This window comes from Rattus norvegicus, chromosome 8 (genome assembly GCF_021556685.1).
Source record: "Rattus norvegicus strain SHRSP/BbbUtx chromosome 8, alternate assembly SHRSP_T2T, whole genome shotgun sequence".
NCBI classification, from domain to species: Eukaryota; Metazoa; Chordata; class Mammalia; order Rodentia; family Muridae; genus Rattus; species Rattus norvegicus.
In genome coordinates this window covers 23,848,093-23,864,303 of record NC_141541.1, presented here as the reverse complement: position 1 = coordinate 23,864,303, position 16,211 = coordinate 23,848,093, and the positions used below count along the sequence as shown (strand labels likewise).

At 38.1% G+C, this 16,211-nt stretch overlaps 1 protein-coding gene across 1 annotated transcript in view; it reads right to left on the bottom strand.

Annotated features, from left to right (window-relative positions):
- The window catches only part of Zfp317 (zinc finger protein 317), a 37,503-nt gene that overhangs the window by 6,013 nt on the left and 15,279 nt on the right, over positions 1-16,211 (bottom strand). The window contains 5 exon segments of the mRNA NM_001134634.2: positions 8,354-8,436; positions 10,218-10,313; positions 11,237-11,363; positions 11,873-11,988; positions 12,703-12,907. Coding sequence (NP_001128106.2) covers positions 8,354-8,436; positions 10,218-10,313; positions 11,237-11,363; positions 11,873-11,988; positions 12,703-12,733 — 453 coding nt within the window. The 5' untranslated portion in view covers positions 12,734-12,907.

The window sequence follows — 16,211 nt, the reverse complement described above, 5'->3', positions numbered from 1 at the left end:
AACCAAGATATTCCATGACAAAACCAAATTTACACAATATCTTTCTACAAATCCAGCACTACAATGGATAATAAATGGTAAAGCCCAACATAAGGAGGCAAGCTATACCCTAGAAGAAGCAAGAAACTAATCGTCTTGGCAACAAAACAAAGAGAAGAAAAGCACACAAACATAAACACACATCCAAATATGAATATAACAGGAAGCAATAATCACTATTCCTTAATATCTCTCAACATCAATGGCCTCAACTCCCCAATAAAAAGACATAGATTAACAAACTGGATACGCAACGAGGACCCTGCATTCTGCTGCCTACAGGAAACACACCTCAGAGACAAAGACAGACACTACCTCAGAGTGAAAGGCTGGAAAACAAATTTCCAAGCAAATGGTCAGAAGAAGCAAGCTGGAGTAGCCATTCAAATATCAAATAAAATCAATTTCCAACTAAAAGTCATCAAAAAAGATAAGGAAGGACACTTCATATTCATCAAAGGAAAAATCCACCAAGATGAACTCTCAATCCTAAATATCTATGCCCCAAATACAAGGGCACCTACATATGTAAAAGAAACCTTACTAAAGCTCAAAACACACATTGCACCTCACACAATAATAGTGGGAGATTTCAACACCCCACTCTCATCAATGGACAGATCATGGAAACAGAAATTAAACAGAGATGTAGACAGACTAAGAGAAGTCATGAGCCAAATGGACTTAACGGATATTTATAGAACATTCTATCCTAAAGCAAAAGGATATACCTTCTTCTCAGCTCCTCATGGTACTTTCTCCAAAACTGACCATATAGTTGGTCAAAAAACGGGCCTCAACAGGTACAGAAAGATAGAAATAATCCCATGCGTGCTATATCAGACCACCACGGCCTAAAACTGGTCTTCAATAACAATAAGGGAAGAATGCCCACATATACGTAAAATTGAACAATGCTCTACCCAATGATAACCTAGTCAAGGAAGAAATAAAGAAAGAAATTAAAAACTTTTTAGAATGTAATGAAAATGAAGGTACAACATACCCAAACTTATGGGACACAATGAAAGCTGTGCTAAGAGGAAAACTCATAGCGCTGAGTGCCTGTAGAAAGAAACAGGAAAGAGCATATGTCAGCAGCTTGACAGCACACCTAAAAGCTCTAGAGCAAAAAGAAGCAAATACACCCAGGAGGAGTAGAAGGCAGGAAATAATCAAACTCAGAGCTGAAATCAACCAAGTAGAAACAAAAAGGACCATAGAAAGAATCAACAGAACCAAAAGTTGGTTCTTTGAGAAAATCAACAAGATAGATAAACCCTTTGCCAGACTAAGGAGAGGACACAGAGAGTGTGTCCAAATTAACAAAATCAGAAATGAAAAGGGAGACATAACTACAGATTCAGAGGAAATTCAAAAAATGATCAGATCTTACTATAAAAGCGTATATTCAACAAAACTTGAAAATCTACAGGAAATGGACAATTTCCTAGACAGATACCAGGTACCGAAGTTAAATCAGGAACAGATAAACCAGTTAAACAACCCCATAACTCCTAAGGAAATAGAAGCAGTCATTAAAGGTCTCCCAACCAAAAAGAGCCCAGGTCCAGACGGGTTTAGTTCAGAATTCTATCAGACCTTCATAGAAGACCTTATACCAATATTATCCAAACTATTCCACAAAAGTGAAACAGATGGAGCACTACCGAATTCCTTCTATGAAGCCACAATTACTCTTATACCTAACCACACAAAGACCCAACAAAGAAAGAGAACTTCAGACCAATTTCCTTTATGAATATCGACGCAAAAATACTCAATAAAATTCTGGCAAACCGAATTCAAGAGCACATCAAAACAATCATCCACCATGATCAAGTAGGCTTCATCCCAGGCGTGCAGGGATGGTTTAATATACGGAAAACCATCAACGTGATCCATTATATAAACAAAGTGAAAGAACAAAGCCACATGATCATTTCATTAGATGCTGAGAAAGCATTTGACAAAATTCAACACCCCTTCATGATAAAAGTCCTGGAAAGAATAGGAATTCAAGGCCCATACCTAAACATAGTAAAAGCCATATACAGCAAACCAGTTGCTAACATTAAACTAAATGGAGAGAAACTTGAAGCAATCCCACTAAAATCAGGGACTAGACAAGGCTGCCCACTCTCTCCCTACTTATTCAATATAGTTCTTGAAGTTCTAGCCAGAGCAATCAGACAACAAAAGGAGGTCAAGGGGATACAGATCGGAAAAGAAGAAGTCAAAATATCACTATTTGAGGATGATATGATAGTATATTTAAGTGATCCCAAAAGTTCCACCAGAGAACTACTAAAGCTGATAAACAACTTCAGCAAAGTGGCTGGGTATAAAATTAACTCAAATAAATCAGTAGCCTTCCTCTACACAAAAGAGAAACAAGCCGAGAAAGAAATTAGGGAAACGACACCCTTCATAATAGACCCAAATAATATAAAGTACCTCGGTGTGACTTTAACCAAGCAAGTAAAAGATCTGTACAATAAGAACTTCAAGACTCTGAAGAAAGAAATTGAAGTAGACCTCAGAAGATGGAAAGATCTCCCATGCTCATGGATTGGCAGGATTAATATAGTAGAAATGGCCATTTTACCAAAAGCGATCTACAGATTCAATGCGATCCCCATCAAAATACCAATCCAATTCTTCAAAGAGTTAGACAGAACAATTTGCAAATTCATCTGGAATAACAAAAAACCCAGGATAGCTAAAACTATCCTCAACAATAAAAGGACTTCAGGGGGAATCACTATCCCTGAACTCAAGCAGTATTACAGAGCAATAGTGATAAAAACTGCATGGTATTGGTACAGAGACAGACAGATAGACCAATGGAATAGAATTGAAGACCCAGAAATGAACCCACACACATATGGTCACTTGATTTTTGACAAAGGAGCCAAAACCATCCAATGGAAAAAAGATACCGTTTTCAGCAAATGGTGCTGGTTCAACTGGAGGTCAACATGTAGAAGAATGCAGATCGATCCATGCTTATCACCCTGTACAAAGCTTAAGTCCAAGTGGATCAAGGACCTCCACATCAAACCAGACACACTCAAACTAACAGAAGAAAAACTAGGGAAGCATCTGGAACACATGGGCACTGGAAAAAATTTCCTGAACAAAACACCAATGGCTTATGCTCTAAGATCAAGAATCGACAAATGGGATCTCATAAAACTGCAAAGCTTCTGTAAGGCAAAGGACCCTGTGCTTAGGACAAATCGGCAACCAACAGATTGGGAAAAGATCTTTACCAATCCTACAACAGATAGAGGCCTTATATCCAAAATATACAAAGAACTCAAGAAGTTAGACCGCAGGGAGACAAATAACCCTATTAAAAATGGGGTTCAGAGCTAAACAAAGAATTCACAGCTGAGCAATGCCGAATGGCTGAGAAACTCCTAAAGAAATGTTCAACATCTTTAGTCATAAGGGAAATGCAAACCGAAACAACCCTGAGATTTCACCTCACACCAGTGAGAATGGCTAAGATCAAAAACTCAGATGACAGCAGATGCTGGCGAGGATGTGGAGAAAGAGGAACACTCCTCCATTGTTGGTGGGATTGCAGACTGGTACAAACATTCTGGAAATCAGTCTGGAGGTTCCTCAGAAAATTGGACATTGAACTGCCTGAGGATCCAGCTATACCTCTCTTGGGCATATATCCAAAAGATGCCCCAATATATAAAAAAGACACGTACTCCACTATGTTCATCGCAGGCTTATTTATAATAGCCAGAAGCTGGAAAGAACCCAGATGCCCTTCAACAGAGGAATGGATACAGAAAATGTGGTACATCTACACAATGGAATATTACTCAGCTATCAAAAACAACGGCTTTATGAAATTCGTAGGCAAATGGTTGGAACTGGAAAATATCATCCTGAGTGAGCTAACCCAATCACAGAAAGACATACATGGTATGCACTCATTGATAAGTGGCTATTAGCCCAAATGCTTGAATTACCCTAGATGCCTAGAACAAATGAAACTCAACACGGATGATCAAAATGTGAATGCTTTACTCCTTCTTTAAAAGGGGAACAAGAATACCCTTGGCAGTGAAGAGAGAGGCAAAGATTAAAACAGAGACTGAAGGAACACCCATTCAGAGCCTGCCCCACATGTGGCCCATACATATACAGCCACCCAATTAGACAAGATGGAAGAAGCAAAGAAGTGTAGACCAACAGGAGCCGGATGTAGATCGCTCCTGAGAGACACAGCCAGAATACAGCAAATACAGAGGCGAATGCCAGCACCAAACCACTGAACTGAGAATAGGACCCCCGTTGAAGGAACCAGAGAAAGAACTGGAAGAGCTTGAAGGGGCTCGAGACCCCATATGTACAACAATGCCAAGCAACCAGAGCTTCCAGGGACTAAGCCAATACCTAAAGACTATACATGGACTGACCCTGGACTCTGACCTCATAAATAGCAATGAATATCCTAGTAAGAGCACCAGTGGAAGGGGAAGCCCTGGGTCCTGCTAAGACTGAACCCCCAGTGAACTAGACTGTTGGGGGGAGGGCGGCAATGGGGGGAGGGTTGGGAGGGAACACCCATAAGGAAGGGGAGGCGGGGAGGGGGATGTTTGCCTGGAAACCGGGAAAGGGAATAACACTCGAAATGTATATAAGAAATACTCAAGTTAATAAAAATAAATAATTAAATAAATAAAAAAAAAAGAAATTACAAAGAGAGACAAACCTGGAGATAGAAAACCTAGAAAAGGGATCAGGAGTCATAGATGCAAGAATCACCTATGGAATACTGGACATTGAAGAAAGAATTTCAGTGGGTAAAGATACCATAGAAAACATTGACTCAATAGTCAAAATACAGAAAGCTAGAGCTCCTAACCCAAAACAGTAAACATCTTCAACAAATTGAGAGAAGAAAACTTTCCCAACCTAAAGAAAGAGATGCCCATAAACATATAAGAAGCCTACAGAACTCCAAGTAGATTGGACCAGAACAGAAATTCCTCCCATCACATAATAGTCAAGCACCAAATGAACAAAGAAAGAATATTAAAAGCAGTAAGTGAAAAAGGTCAATTAATATATAAAGGCAGACCTATCAGAATTACACTACACTTCTCACCAGAGACTAAGAAAACTAGAAGATGTTGGGAAGATGTCATACAGACCCTAAGAGAACATAAATGCCAGCCTAGGTTATAAATCCAGCAAAACCTTTAATCAATACAGCTGGAGAAACCAAGATATTCCATGACAAAACTAAACTTACACAATATCTTTCCACAAATCCATTCCTACAAAGGATAATGGATGGAAAACTCCAACAGAAGAAGGGGACTACACCCTAGAAAAAGCAAGAAAGTAATCTTCTTTCAACTAACCCAGAAGAAGAAAGCATACAAACACAACTCCACCTCTAACAACAAAAATAACAGGACGCAACAATCTCTATTCCTTTATATATCTCTTAACGTCAATAGACTCAATTTCCCCATAAAAAAAAGGAAGAAAACAACAACAACAACAACAACAACAAAACCATAGAGTAACAGACTGGATACATAACCAGAACCCAGGATTTTGCTGAATACAAGAAACACACCTCAGTTACAAAGACCGACACTACCTCAAAGTAAAAGCCTGGAAAACAATTTTCTAAGAAAATGATCCCAAGAAACAAGCTGGAGTAGTCATTCTAATATCGAATAAAACCAACTTTTGTGTTCATCAAGGGAAAAAAAAAATCTACCAAAATGAGCACTAAATTCAGAACATTTATGCTCCAAATGCAAGGGTGCCCACATTCATATAAGAAACTTCATTAAAGCTCAAAGCACACATTGCATCACACACAATAATAGTGGGAGACTTCAACACATCATTCTAAGAATGGAGAGATCATGGAAACTGAAACTAAACATAGACACAGAGCAACTAATAGAAGTTATGAACAAAATGCATTGAACAGATATCTATAGAACATTTTATCATGAAAAAAAAGGATACACCTTCTTTTCTGCACCTCATGGTACCTTCTGCAAAACTGACCATATAAATGGTCACAAAACAGGCCTCAATAGAAAAAGGGGACTGAAATAATCCCATGCATCCTGTCAGATCACCAAGGACTAAGGTTGGTATTCAATTACAACAACAACATCAGAAAGCCCATATACATATGGAAGCTGAACAATGCTATACTCAATGACAATTTGGTCAATGAAGAAATAAAGAAAGAAATTAAAAGACTTTTTAGAATTTAATGAAAATAAAGGCACAACATACCAAAACTTATGGGATACGAAGAAAGCAGTGTTAAGAGGAAAATTCATAGCTCTGATTGCCTCCAAAAAGAAATAGGAGAGAGCATACACTAGCAGCTTGACAGCACACCTGAAAGCTCTAGAAGAAAAAGAAGCAAATACACACAAGAGGAGTAGACAGTAGGAAATAATCAAACTCATAACTGAAATCAGCCAAGTAGAAACAAAAGGAACTATACAAAGAATCAAGAAAACCAGCTTATTCAACAGTTTAGAAAAACCCTTAGACAGACTAACCAGAGGGCAGAGAAACAGTATCCAAATTAACAAAATCAGAAATGAAAAGGGAAACACAGATACAGAAAATGAGGAAATTCAGAAAATTATCAGATCCTATAACAAAAGCCTATACTCAACAAAATTGGAAAATGTGAATAAAACAGACAATTTTATAGATACCAGGTACAAAAGTTAAATCAGGATCAGATAAACCATCTAAACAGATAAAAAATAGAAGCAGTCATTGAGTCTCACAACCAAAAAAAGCCTAAGACCAGATAGATGGGTTTAGTGCAGAATTCTATCAGACCCAGCTACACTATTCCTGGGCATATACCCAAAAGATGCTCCAACATATAACAACAACACATGCTCCACTATGCTCATAGCAGCCTTGTTTATGATAGCCAGAAGCTGGAAGAACCTAGATGTTCTTCAACAGAGGAATGGATACAGAAAATATGGTATATTTACACAATGGAGTACTACTTAGCTATTAAAAACAATGACTTCATGAAATTCTTAGGCAAATGAATTCGAACTAGAAAATATAATTCTGAGTGAGGTAACCCAGTCATAAAAAAACACACATGGTATGCACTACCAATAAGTGGATATAAGCCCAAAACTCAGAATACACAAGATACAATTTACAGACCACATGAAGCTCAAGAAGGAAGACCAAAATGTGGACGCTTTCATCTTTCTTAAAAGTGGGAACAAAATACTTAACAGGAGGAGATACAGGGCCAAAGAGTGGATCAGGGACTGAAGAAAAGGCCATCTAGAGACTGTCCCCACATGGGGATTGATCCATATCATGCCACTAAACCCAGTCACTATTGCTGATGCCAAGTAGTGTTTGCTGACAAGAACCTGATATGGATGTCTCCTGGGAGGCTCTGCCAGAGCCTTACTGATACAGATTAAGATGCTTGCAGCTAACCATCAGACTGAGCATGGGGATCCCAATGGAGAAGTTAGAGAAAGGACTGAAGGAGCTAAAGAGGTTTGCAAACCCCTAGAGTTCCCAGGGACTAACTCCAACCAAAGAATATACATGGGGGCGACCCAATGCTTCAGTGGCATATGTAGCAGAGGATGGCATTGTCTGGTATCAATAGGAGGAGAGGCCCTGGGTCCTGTGAAAGCTCATTTCCCTGGTGTAGGGGAATGCAGGGTGTTGAGGTGGGAATGCGTTGGTAAGAGGGGGAGTAGCCTCACAGAAGCAGGGGGAGAGGGTATGGGAGAGGCGGGAGTAGAGAAAGGGGATAACATTTGAAAGGTAAATACATAAACTAGCCAATAAAAAAAATTCAATAATCTCATTCACAAAGAATTTCAAGGCAGAAATAGAGATGCCAAACAGATGCAATCTTTTGTCATTATTATCAACACAATACAATAGTAAAGCTATATACACATTTTATATACCATACTATATTATGAATTATGGGCAACATAAAGAGAATGCAGTGCATATAGGAAGATATGTATAGGTTCTATGCAGATGATACAAAGTGGCATTTTATACAAAGAAACTAAGCACCCTTAGATTTTGGTATCAACAGGAAGTTCACTGAGTGCAGCTCATTGGAATGCAGATACCAAGGAACAACTGTAACTTAGCACTTATGGAAGTCCTGTTTCTTCTAGAGTAAGTCACGTGACTGATCCTTTGAGTGAGCTGACTAGTGGCTGCATTGAGTTTCTCCAGTGTAGAAGACTGACACTGATTTAGAGTAAGGAAATCTTACCAATCTTACACCATCAGATGCTTCCTTCCCAAAAATATCTTCCATAAGAATGGACCATTTGATCTTAGATGTAGTTTCCCAATCTGAAAGAAATAACTGGAAAATTTGACACACTCAAAAGAAAGTAAGATGATGGGAATGAAAAGTAAATTTTTTTGTAAATTCTCATGATATACAAGGAAGAACATACAAATAAATAAAATGATGGTAAATATTAAATTTAGAGCTAAAGGAACACAGAGATGAAATCTAGTGATTAAAAGGTTTTAAAACAATAGATAGATAAAAAGGCAAAGAACACTTCCTTTCCTAGTTCTTGTTATCAGATATACCTCCATATTAATGTTCTGAAGGTATTTATTCTAGAATCCACATGTTAATGAGTTAGTACATGGCATAGTGACACTGATGTGGTAGAACCTTTGAAGGGGTGGGACCTACTATGAGGTGCTAAGGACAAGCCTCAGCTTGAAGGGTTCTGATACAAGGGCTGTCTGTGAGAGGTCAAATCGTGGATCCATGCTGGCAACCTGTGTTCAGCTTGATACAGCTTTTCCAGTCTACTCTTCTGTGTTCTCTGGAGATTTCTGTTTATATTCTGCTTCCTTGCTATCTTAAGAGATCTTTCCATCCATCCCTTCTGCTTGCTTGTGTGTGTGTGTGTGTCAGTTCTCTCTATAGTAAAAAGTTCTCTGGATAGCTCATTCCCTACAGAATACAGATCCGGTCTTTTATTTTATACATTAACCCAGTCATTTACTCCAGGTTTTCCTTTTGATTACCTTACGAATCAGCATCCCAAGAACCCAGCCCTTTGATTCTTAGAAAACAGCAAGCACACTTTTTTTTTCCTAGACATTGCAAAAGAATTTGAGATCAGTTTGCCTTTGTTAAGCACTGATGGTAAGCTAGATGGGTGGGACCCTGCCCTGAAATTACTATGTATATCACACCTGGGCCTAACCTTGCTGTCCTAGGATAACCTTTGTATCTTTCTGACAAGCTGGCTCATACTATAGCTGCCTTTGTTCCTTTAGATTCATGAAGCCCCTCATATAATTCATATTGCATTCTAATTTTTGAATAGCTGAGAAATTAGGTATTTTCGACCTCATGTATTTAGAACTCTTTCCCATAGCCTTGAGGGCTGTCCTAAAGGACCCAAAATTTAACACATTGCTGAGACATTAGCCACACCTTTGTCTCCTGGACTCCAGTTGTCTCTGATCATCATGGAGTCATTAAGGATAACAGAGAGGACACTCCTTGAATGAATGTGAAAATAAGTACATTGTTATACAAACAAGCCTTACACCCAGTGAAGCCATTGATACATGATACTCAATACTAGTGGAGCCCTATGTCCCATGGGACCTCTTCCAGGGGCTGAAACCATGTCATTTCACCCCTACAAAGATCATTCCAGACCCAGAAAACCCAGCCTAAATGTGGGCTGCAGCATCCCATGGACTAGGTGGAGATGGGGGCACATACTAAATATAAAGGGCAATGTGCTGAGTACATTTTTATATCTCTCTTTACATCAGGAAGGCACACACCAAGTTATCAGTCCCTTCACCTTCCTGTCACCAGGTCCTTCCTGCCATGATGGACTTTAGCTTGAAACTGTGACTAAATAAACTCTTTTTCTCCTAAGTTACTTTCTACCTACTATACAAATGCAACATGTTATGTTATGACACAACATACACTAGGATGATGGTGGTGAGTTCCTAAACCGATAAAAATACACATCAAGGTAATTTTGTAAAAGAAACAGGAAAGCAGCAATGCGTAACCCCTCTCAAATCATTGAAAAGGAACTAACAGCCAAAATTACACCTTGGTACCGGTGCTCACTCACCTGGAGAAGGACACTGCTGAATGCCTCTCTCCTCCATTCTCAGCTCCTCTTCTTGCTCTAGGTGTGAGATGAGGAGGGGTTTGCCAACCTGAAAACCTACTCACGGGGAAAGACACATGTTGAAAGAGGACCATGCAGATGAACAAGCCTTCCATTAGACTGTGGTCAACAATTTGGTCTTCAGGGTTATCTGTATATGGATAAGGCTGACTTAGAAGCAACAAAATGATGGTGCCACTTTTTTAAGGAACACAATAAAAGTCTCTCGTTAAAAAAAGAAAACCACAAAGACTCATACATTTTGCCATCCAAAAGAATATGGCCTTTTTTATGGTAAGTGCTAGGAATGAAAACCAAGACCTTGTACTATCTAGAAAAGCACTCTACTACTGAGCTACACCCCAAAAACAAAAATGAAAACTTTTAGAAATAAATTAATTTTTATTTTATTTTCAAAGTTAACTTTAATAAATCTCTCCCTCCCTCCCTCCCTCCCTTCCTCCCACTGTGTGTGTGTGTGTGTGTGTGTGTGTGTGTGTGTGTGTTGTGTGTGTGTGTGTGGTCACTGATCTATAACTCTACTTCATTCCCTGGAGAAAGTCTCTCATTGAACTTGGAGCTAGGCTATTGTCCAACAATCCCCAGCACTTATCTATTTCCATCCCCAACAGCTCTCAGCTATCACTTGCTATCTACAACAACAGCTTTGCATGTGATTGCTAAGAATTTAAACTTTGGGCATAGTACTTTTACAGTAACTTCCTTTACTCAGTGAGCATTCCCTATAGACAAGAATGAGAACCTTTTATTTTAGAAAATTATCGTTAATCTCAGTCACACACTTGAAAACCTCTCAGCTGAATGAAACGGGACCTACTACCAGAGAATCTATGAGAGTAGGAATCAGCTCTGCTTGTTTCCTACTTTATTATAAACCACACCTAGGTTTGGGTCACAGCAAGTACTACTACATAAAACATATTATTGCAGAATAGATGAAGGAACAATGTTAGCCTTACCCAATGAACTTAGATTGCTATAATTCTCCAGCATTACATCTTTGTACAGTTTTCTCTGAGAAGAATCTAGCAGGGGCCACTCTTTCTCAGTAAAGTCAACAGCAATATCTTGAAATGTCACGAACTCCTGGAATACCATATACATTTAAGGGCAATTAGAAACCAGTGCATAGGCAGACAACAGAGGCAGAATATCAGCACAAGGGATATGATGCGGCTTTGCCAGATATGGTCTTCTGAAGGTTTCTGTATATGTATTAGAAAGATATTCCCAGATAATTATCTCTTCTGAGTTGACCTTAACCGGTGTTATTGCTTCAAATATAACTCTTAGCAAGAAGAAAATTTCTTTTCATGGCTAGGGTAGCTAAAAGCTTGTAGCTTTACTTGCTTTCTGTGTCTACAAGTTGATTCTGAGCACTATGTAAACATGAAAGAAGCACTTGTTACACAAATAACCTCTAACTTCCCTAATAATGGATATTGCCATCCAACTTTCCTTCATGTGCTGGTCCTTGACCAGGCATTCACTGAACTGGATAAATATCTACAAGAATACCAATACACAGTGGTGGCAGTAGTGGTCATGTCCTAAAATGTACTTGTCCCACACTTGGGCCTTGTGATCTTATGTACCTGAGAATAAACATGAGCTGGTGTATCAGGCTCTGGAGCACGGCAAGCAAACAAACTCAAACTCTGATGACAAGAATCACATTTTGATGGAAGAGGAAATTCTGATTCCTGGTTATCTGCAGAGCCCAGAGAGGACATAGCTAAGGCAAGAAAATAAAGTCCTTGAGACTCACTCAGTAAGCATACTCAAATAAGTGCCAACACTCACACAGTCTTCTCCATATTCACAAACAATAGGGTGTTGGTGACACACAGCCATGAGCAGTGATATATCTTATACATGATTTGCTTAGACCTTAAGTCTGGGATCTTTGAATAAATATATGTATCTTAGGGATGGTACTGATGTTTAAACACAGTTAACACACATAGTTGAATATCATACCTTGTTACTTTTACAACATAGTTACTTTGAATAACCTATGTTATGAGTAAAGTTTAAAATTGTCTTCAAGTGGCATCATGGCTACCCTTATAAAGTTTCAGATATGGGTTTCAGATTGAGGGATATTCAACCTCTACACAGTCAGTCTCTGTTTCTGAGTGAGGAAACTGAAGCCCTAAGAAGTAAAGCTGATGCCTTTCTCAATTTTATGAAAACAACAGATCATATAAGGTTATCCTTCACCTTTACCTTATTCTCTATGTATACAACTATACACGTTTTTCTTTGCCTCAAATGCACACATGCCCTTAGTCAATAACATAGACTAACACTGCTCAGCTCACTCATCCTGGCTCAACAGCTTACATATATGTATCTTCTCTATCTTACGAGTGGTAGGAACCATAAAAGTTCATTTACTGAAAGTAAGAACATAAGAACTTACCAAACTTGGGAGACAGACAGATGGTAGCCATTTGTGGGGCACAGTAACCTTAGCTGAATGTGGGAGTACTTGAAGAAGCACTGCTTTTCCAAGCTGACAACTGCCACAAGGGGGATCTTCAAAGGCTGTCTCTCATACTTAGTGAGAACACTGAATTTGGTGTCTTGACATTTCCTCTTGATTCATAATCAGACAGATTATTAACCTAAATGAAGAGAAATACAAAGCACTTATACTAACATAAGGAACAAAGCAAAAGTGACCACTGTATGCATACCTATTCAATACACTTGAAGTTTTAGCTAGAACAATAATACAATTGATAGAGAACAAATGAATATAAATGGAAAAAGACAGTCTATGGATTTTAAATCATAGATATTAGATTATATATATATATATATAAGTGATCTTAAAAACTGCTATATCTGATATATATACTTTTAGTAAAGCAGCAAGATACAGAATCACTATGCAAAAATCAGTAGCCCTTCTATACACTATAAAAATGAACTGTGAAAAAATCAGGAAAGCAATACCTTTTACAATGGCATATATATATATATACATATACATATTTATATATATATATACACACACACACACACACATATATACATACACACACATTGGATTTTGAATATAAAATATTCTGAATAATAAAAGAACTGCGGGAAGTATTATCATCACCAATTTTCAAATTGTATTACAGAAATATAGCTATAAAAACAGCATGATTTAACATTAAAGCAGGCATGATGATAAATGGAATCTCATTTAACATCCAGTTATAAGTCCATACACCAATGAGCAACTGATTTTTGAAGAAAAAAATTGGAAAAAATGTAGCACCTTCAATTAATGATGCTGGTCAAACTCAGTGGCTGCATGTAAAAAGACTCCAAATAGATAGAAACTTTTCACTTTGCAAAAAACTCCACTCCACATCGATCAAAGACCTCAACCAGATATACTGAATCTGGTGGTAGAGAACACAGAGAAGAGTTGAACTCACTGGCATGAGAAAAAAAACTTTCTGAACAAAACAATTGCAGAAGCAATAATAGACAAGATTGATCAATGGAACTGAATCGAAGACCCAGAACGAACAATTAATAAATGGAACCACATGAAACTGAAAAGTTTGTGTAAGACAAAGGACACTATCATTTGGAGAAAGTAGGAGGTCACAGAATAGGAAAAGATTTTTGCCAACTATATTTCTGATAGAGAGCTAATATCTAAACTATATTAAAAAAACTTAAAAAACTGGGCATCAAGAAAACAAATAACCCTATTTAAAAGTAGAGTACAGATATAAACAAAGAATTTTCAAAAGAGGACACACAAATGACTGAGAAGCATTTAAAGGATGTTCAATATTGTTAGTCACCAAGGAAATATAAATCAAACCAACTTTAAGAGTTCACCATACACTAGCCAGAATACCCAAATCAATAAAACAAATGAATGCTCATGCTGATGCGAATGTGGAGTAAGGGGGACACTCATCCATTGCTCAGGGGAATCAAGCGTATATAGCAATGATGGAAATCCATGGGGCGGTTTCTCAGGAAGCTGGAAGTAGATCTATTTTGAGATCCATCTATATCAGTCATGGGTATATATCCAAAAGACGCTTTATCCTATTATAGAGACATACTCAACCATGTTCAGCGCTGCTCTATTCAGAATTGCAAAAAACTGGAAACAGAACTAAAAGGAAAAGTGCACATAAGTCCAGTCCCTAACCCAGACGATATCATCAAGTGATAACTGCTTACATATGAAAACCAGTTTTCTCCAATGGTGTCTCACTGGAAAAGCAAACTACTCTTAAGCATAGGCCTCAGCAGACCAAATGCTAAATGGGGGAAAAAAGAGAGGGGAAAAATTAAATAATTATTATTAAAAAAAAAAAGAGTGACAGCAAAAAATAAAGAACTCTAACAACAATAATTAAAGTTAGGTAAAACTTAAAAAAATCATAAATCCAGACTTCCACAGTATGGAAAATAACTAAAGTAGACACAGGAACGTCAAAACCATAAGCTAGGAAGAACTCTGGCATGGGTAAACAAACAATTTTCAATAAGGGCACAAAACAATTCAGTATCAAAGAACCATTAGAATCCCTGTTTTAGAACTTTTAATTTAAAAAGTGGGTTGAACTTTATTTTCAATACAGACAGAAAAAATGGTCTTGACTTAAAAACAATAAAAACAACAAATAAACAAACTAATCAAAAATTTTTATGGATGAATTGGACACCATGAATATAATCATAAAGATTAACTTCAACAGCCTTGAAGGGTTTTGGTAATTGTGTGCGTAGTACCAGATATTGAGGGAGTGCAGGCAGGAGGAGAAAGAGAAAGCAAGTAAGATAAGGAAAGAGAGACAGAGGAAAAGAGAGGAACAAAGAAGAAAATAAAGGGAGAAGCAAACAGTTTATAAGAGTTAGCAAGAAGTATGGACAAGCAAATATAAGGAATAATAACCAGCCTTAAAAGGAATGAAGTTCTGAAACATGCTACGATACATATAAATAATGAAAACAATGTGCTAAAAGAAAATACCACAACAAAGAAGGGCAGATATGTGATTTCACTTACATGAGATTCAAGAAGTCAGATTCATTCATGAAGGCAAAGAACAGAATGCTTTTGCCAGGGACTATGGAGAAAAGAATTGAGGGATTCTCAGTTTCAGTTTGAAGTTAAAGAAAAGTTCAAGAGTTACACAGAGGGAATGAAGTGCACTATGAATGTATGGATCATCACTGAATTGATCAATAAGGGAAAGTTTTGTTTTATTTCACACCAATTAAAATGATTTTATGTATTTTGCCTGTGTGTATGTATATGCATCATGCGTGTTCCTGGTGCATATAGAGAATGAAAGACAAGGTCATATTGTGAACTGTCATAAAGGTGCCATGAAAAGTCGTCTGCAACACCAATTGCTCTTTACTTCTGAGCTATACCTCCAATCATTTATTTTATCTCAGCACTTTAAAGTGTTAAACCCTATAGCAACTTTCGGGTTTCCACCTGTGTCAGGAGCTAAACCTGCGCCACAGCTCTCCATAACCCAATCATGTTGGGAGAGAGCTGGATTCTTAGAAATGCAGACAATCCTGAGAGGAAAGGAGAGAACACCTCTTCTGCTCAGATTCCTGGCCCAAGAGGAACCCGCCTGGAGCCCTCTAGACACAGGAACTGAGGAGCAGTCTGAGATAGGATCCTTCCAGTTTCTGCATGAGCCCAAAGCTGACCCTGTGCCACAACTCTCTGTTCCCTTCAAGGTAGGGAGAAAGCCGGTCTCTAGGAGTGCTGACACACAGGCTTACAGGAGGGTAAAGCCACTGTCATAGACAGCAAGACCAGATAACACCAGAGATAAGCAGATGGTGAGAGGCAAGGTAAGAACCTAAACAACAGAAACCAAGCCCACATAGCATCATCACCCACCACAGCAAGCCCTGGATACCACAACACACAAGAAA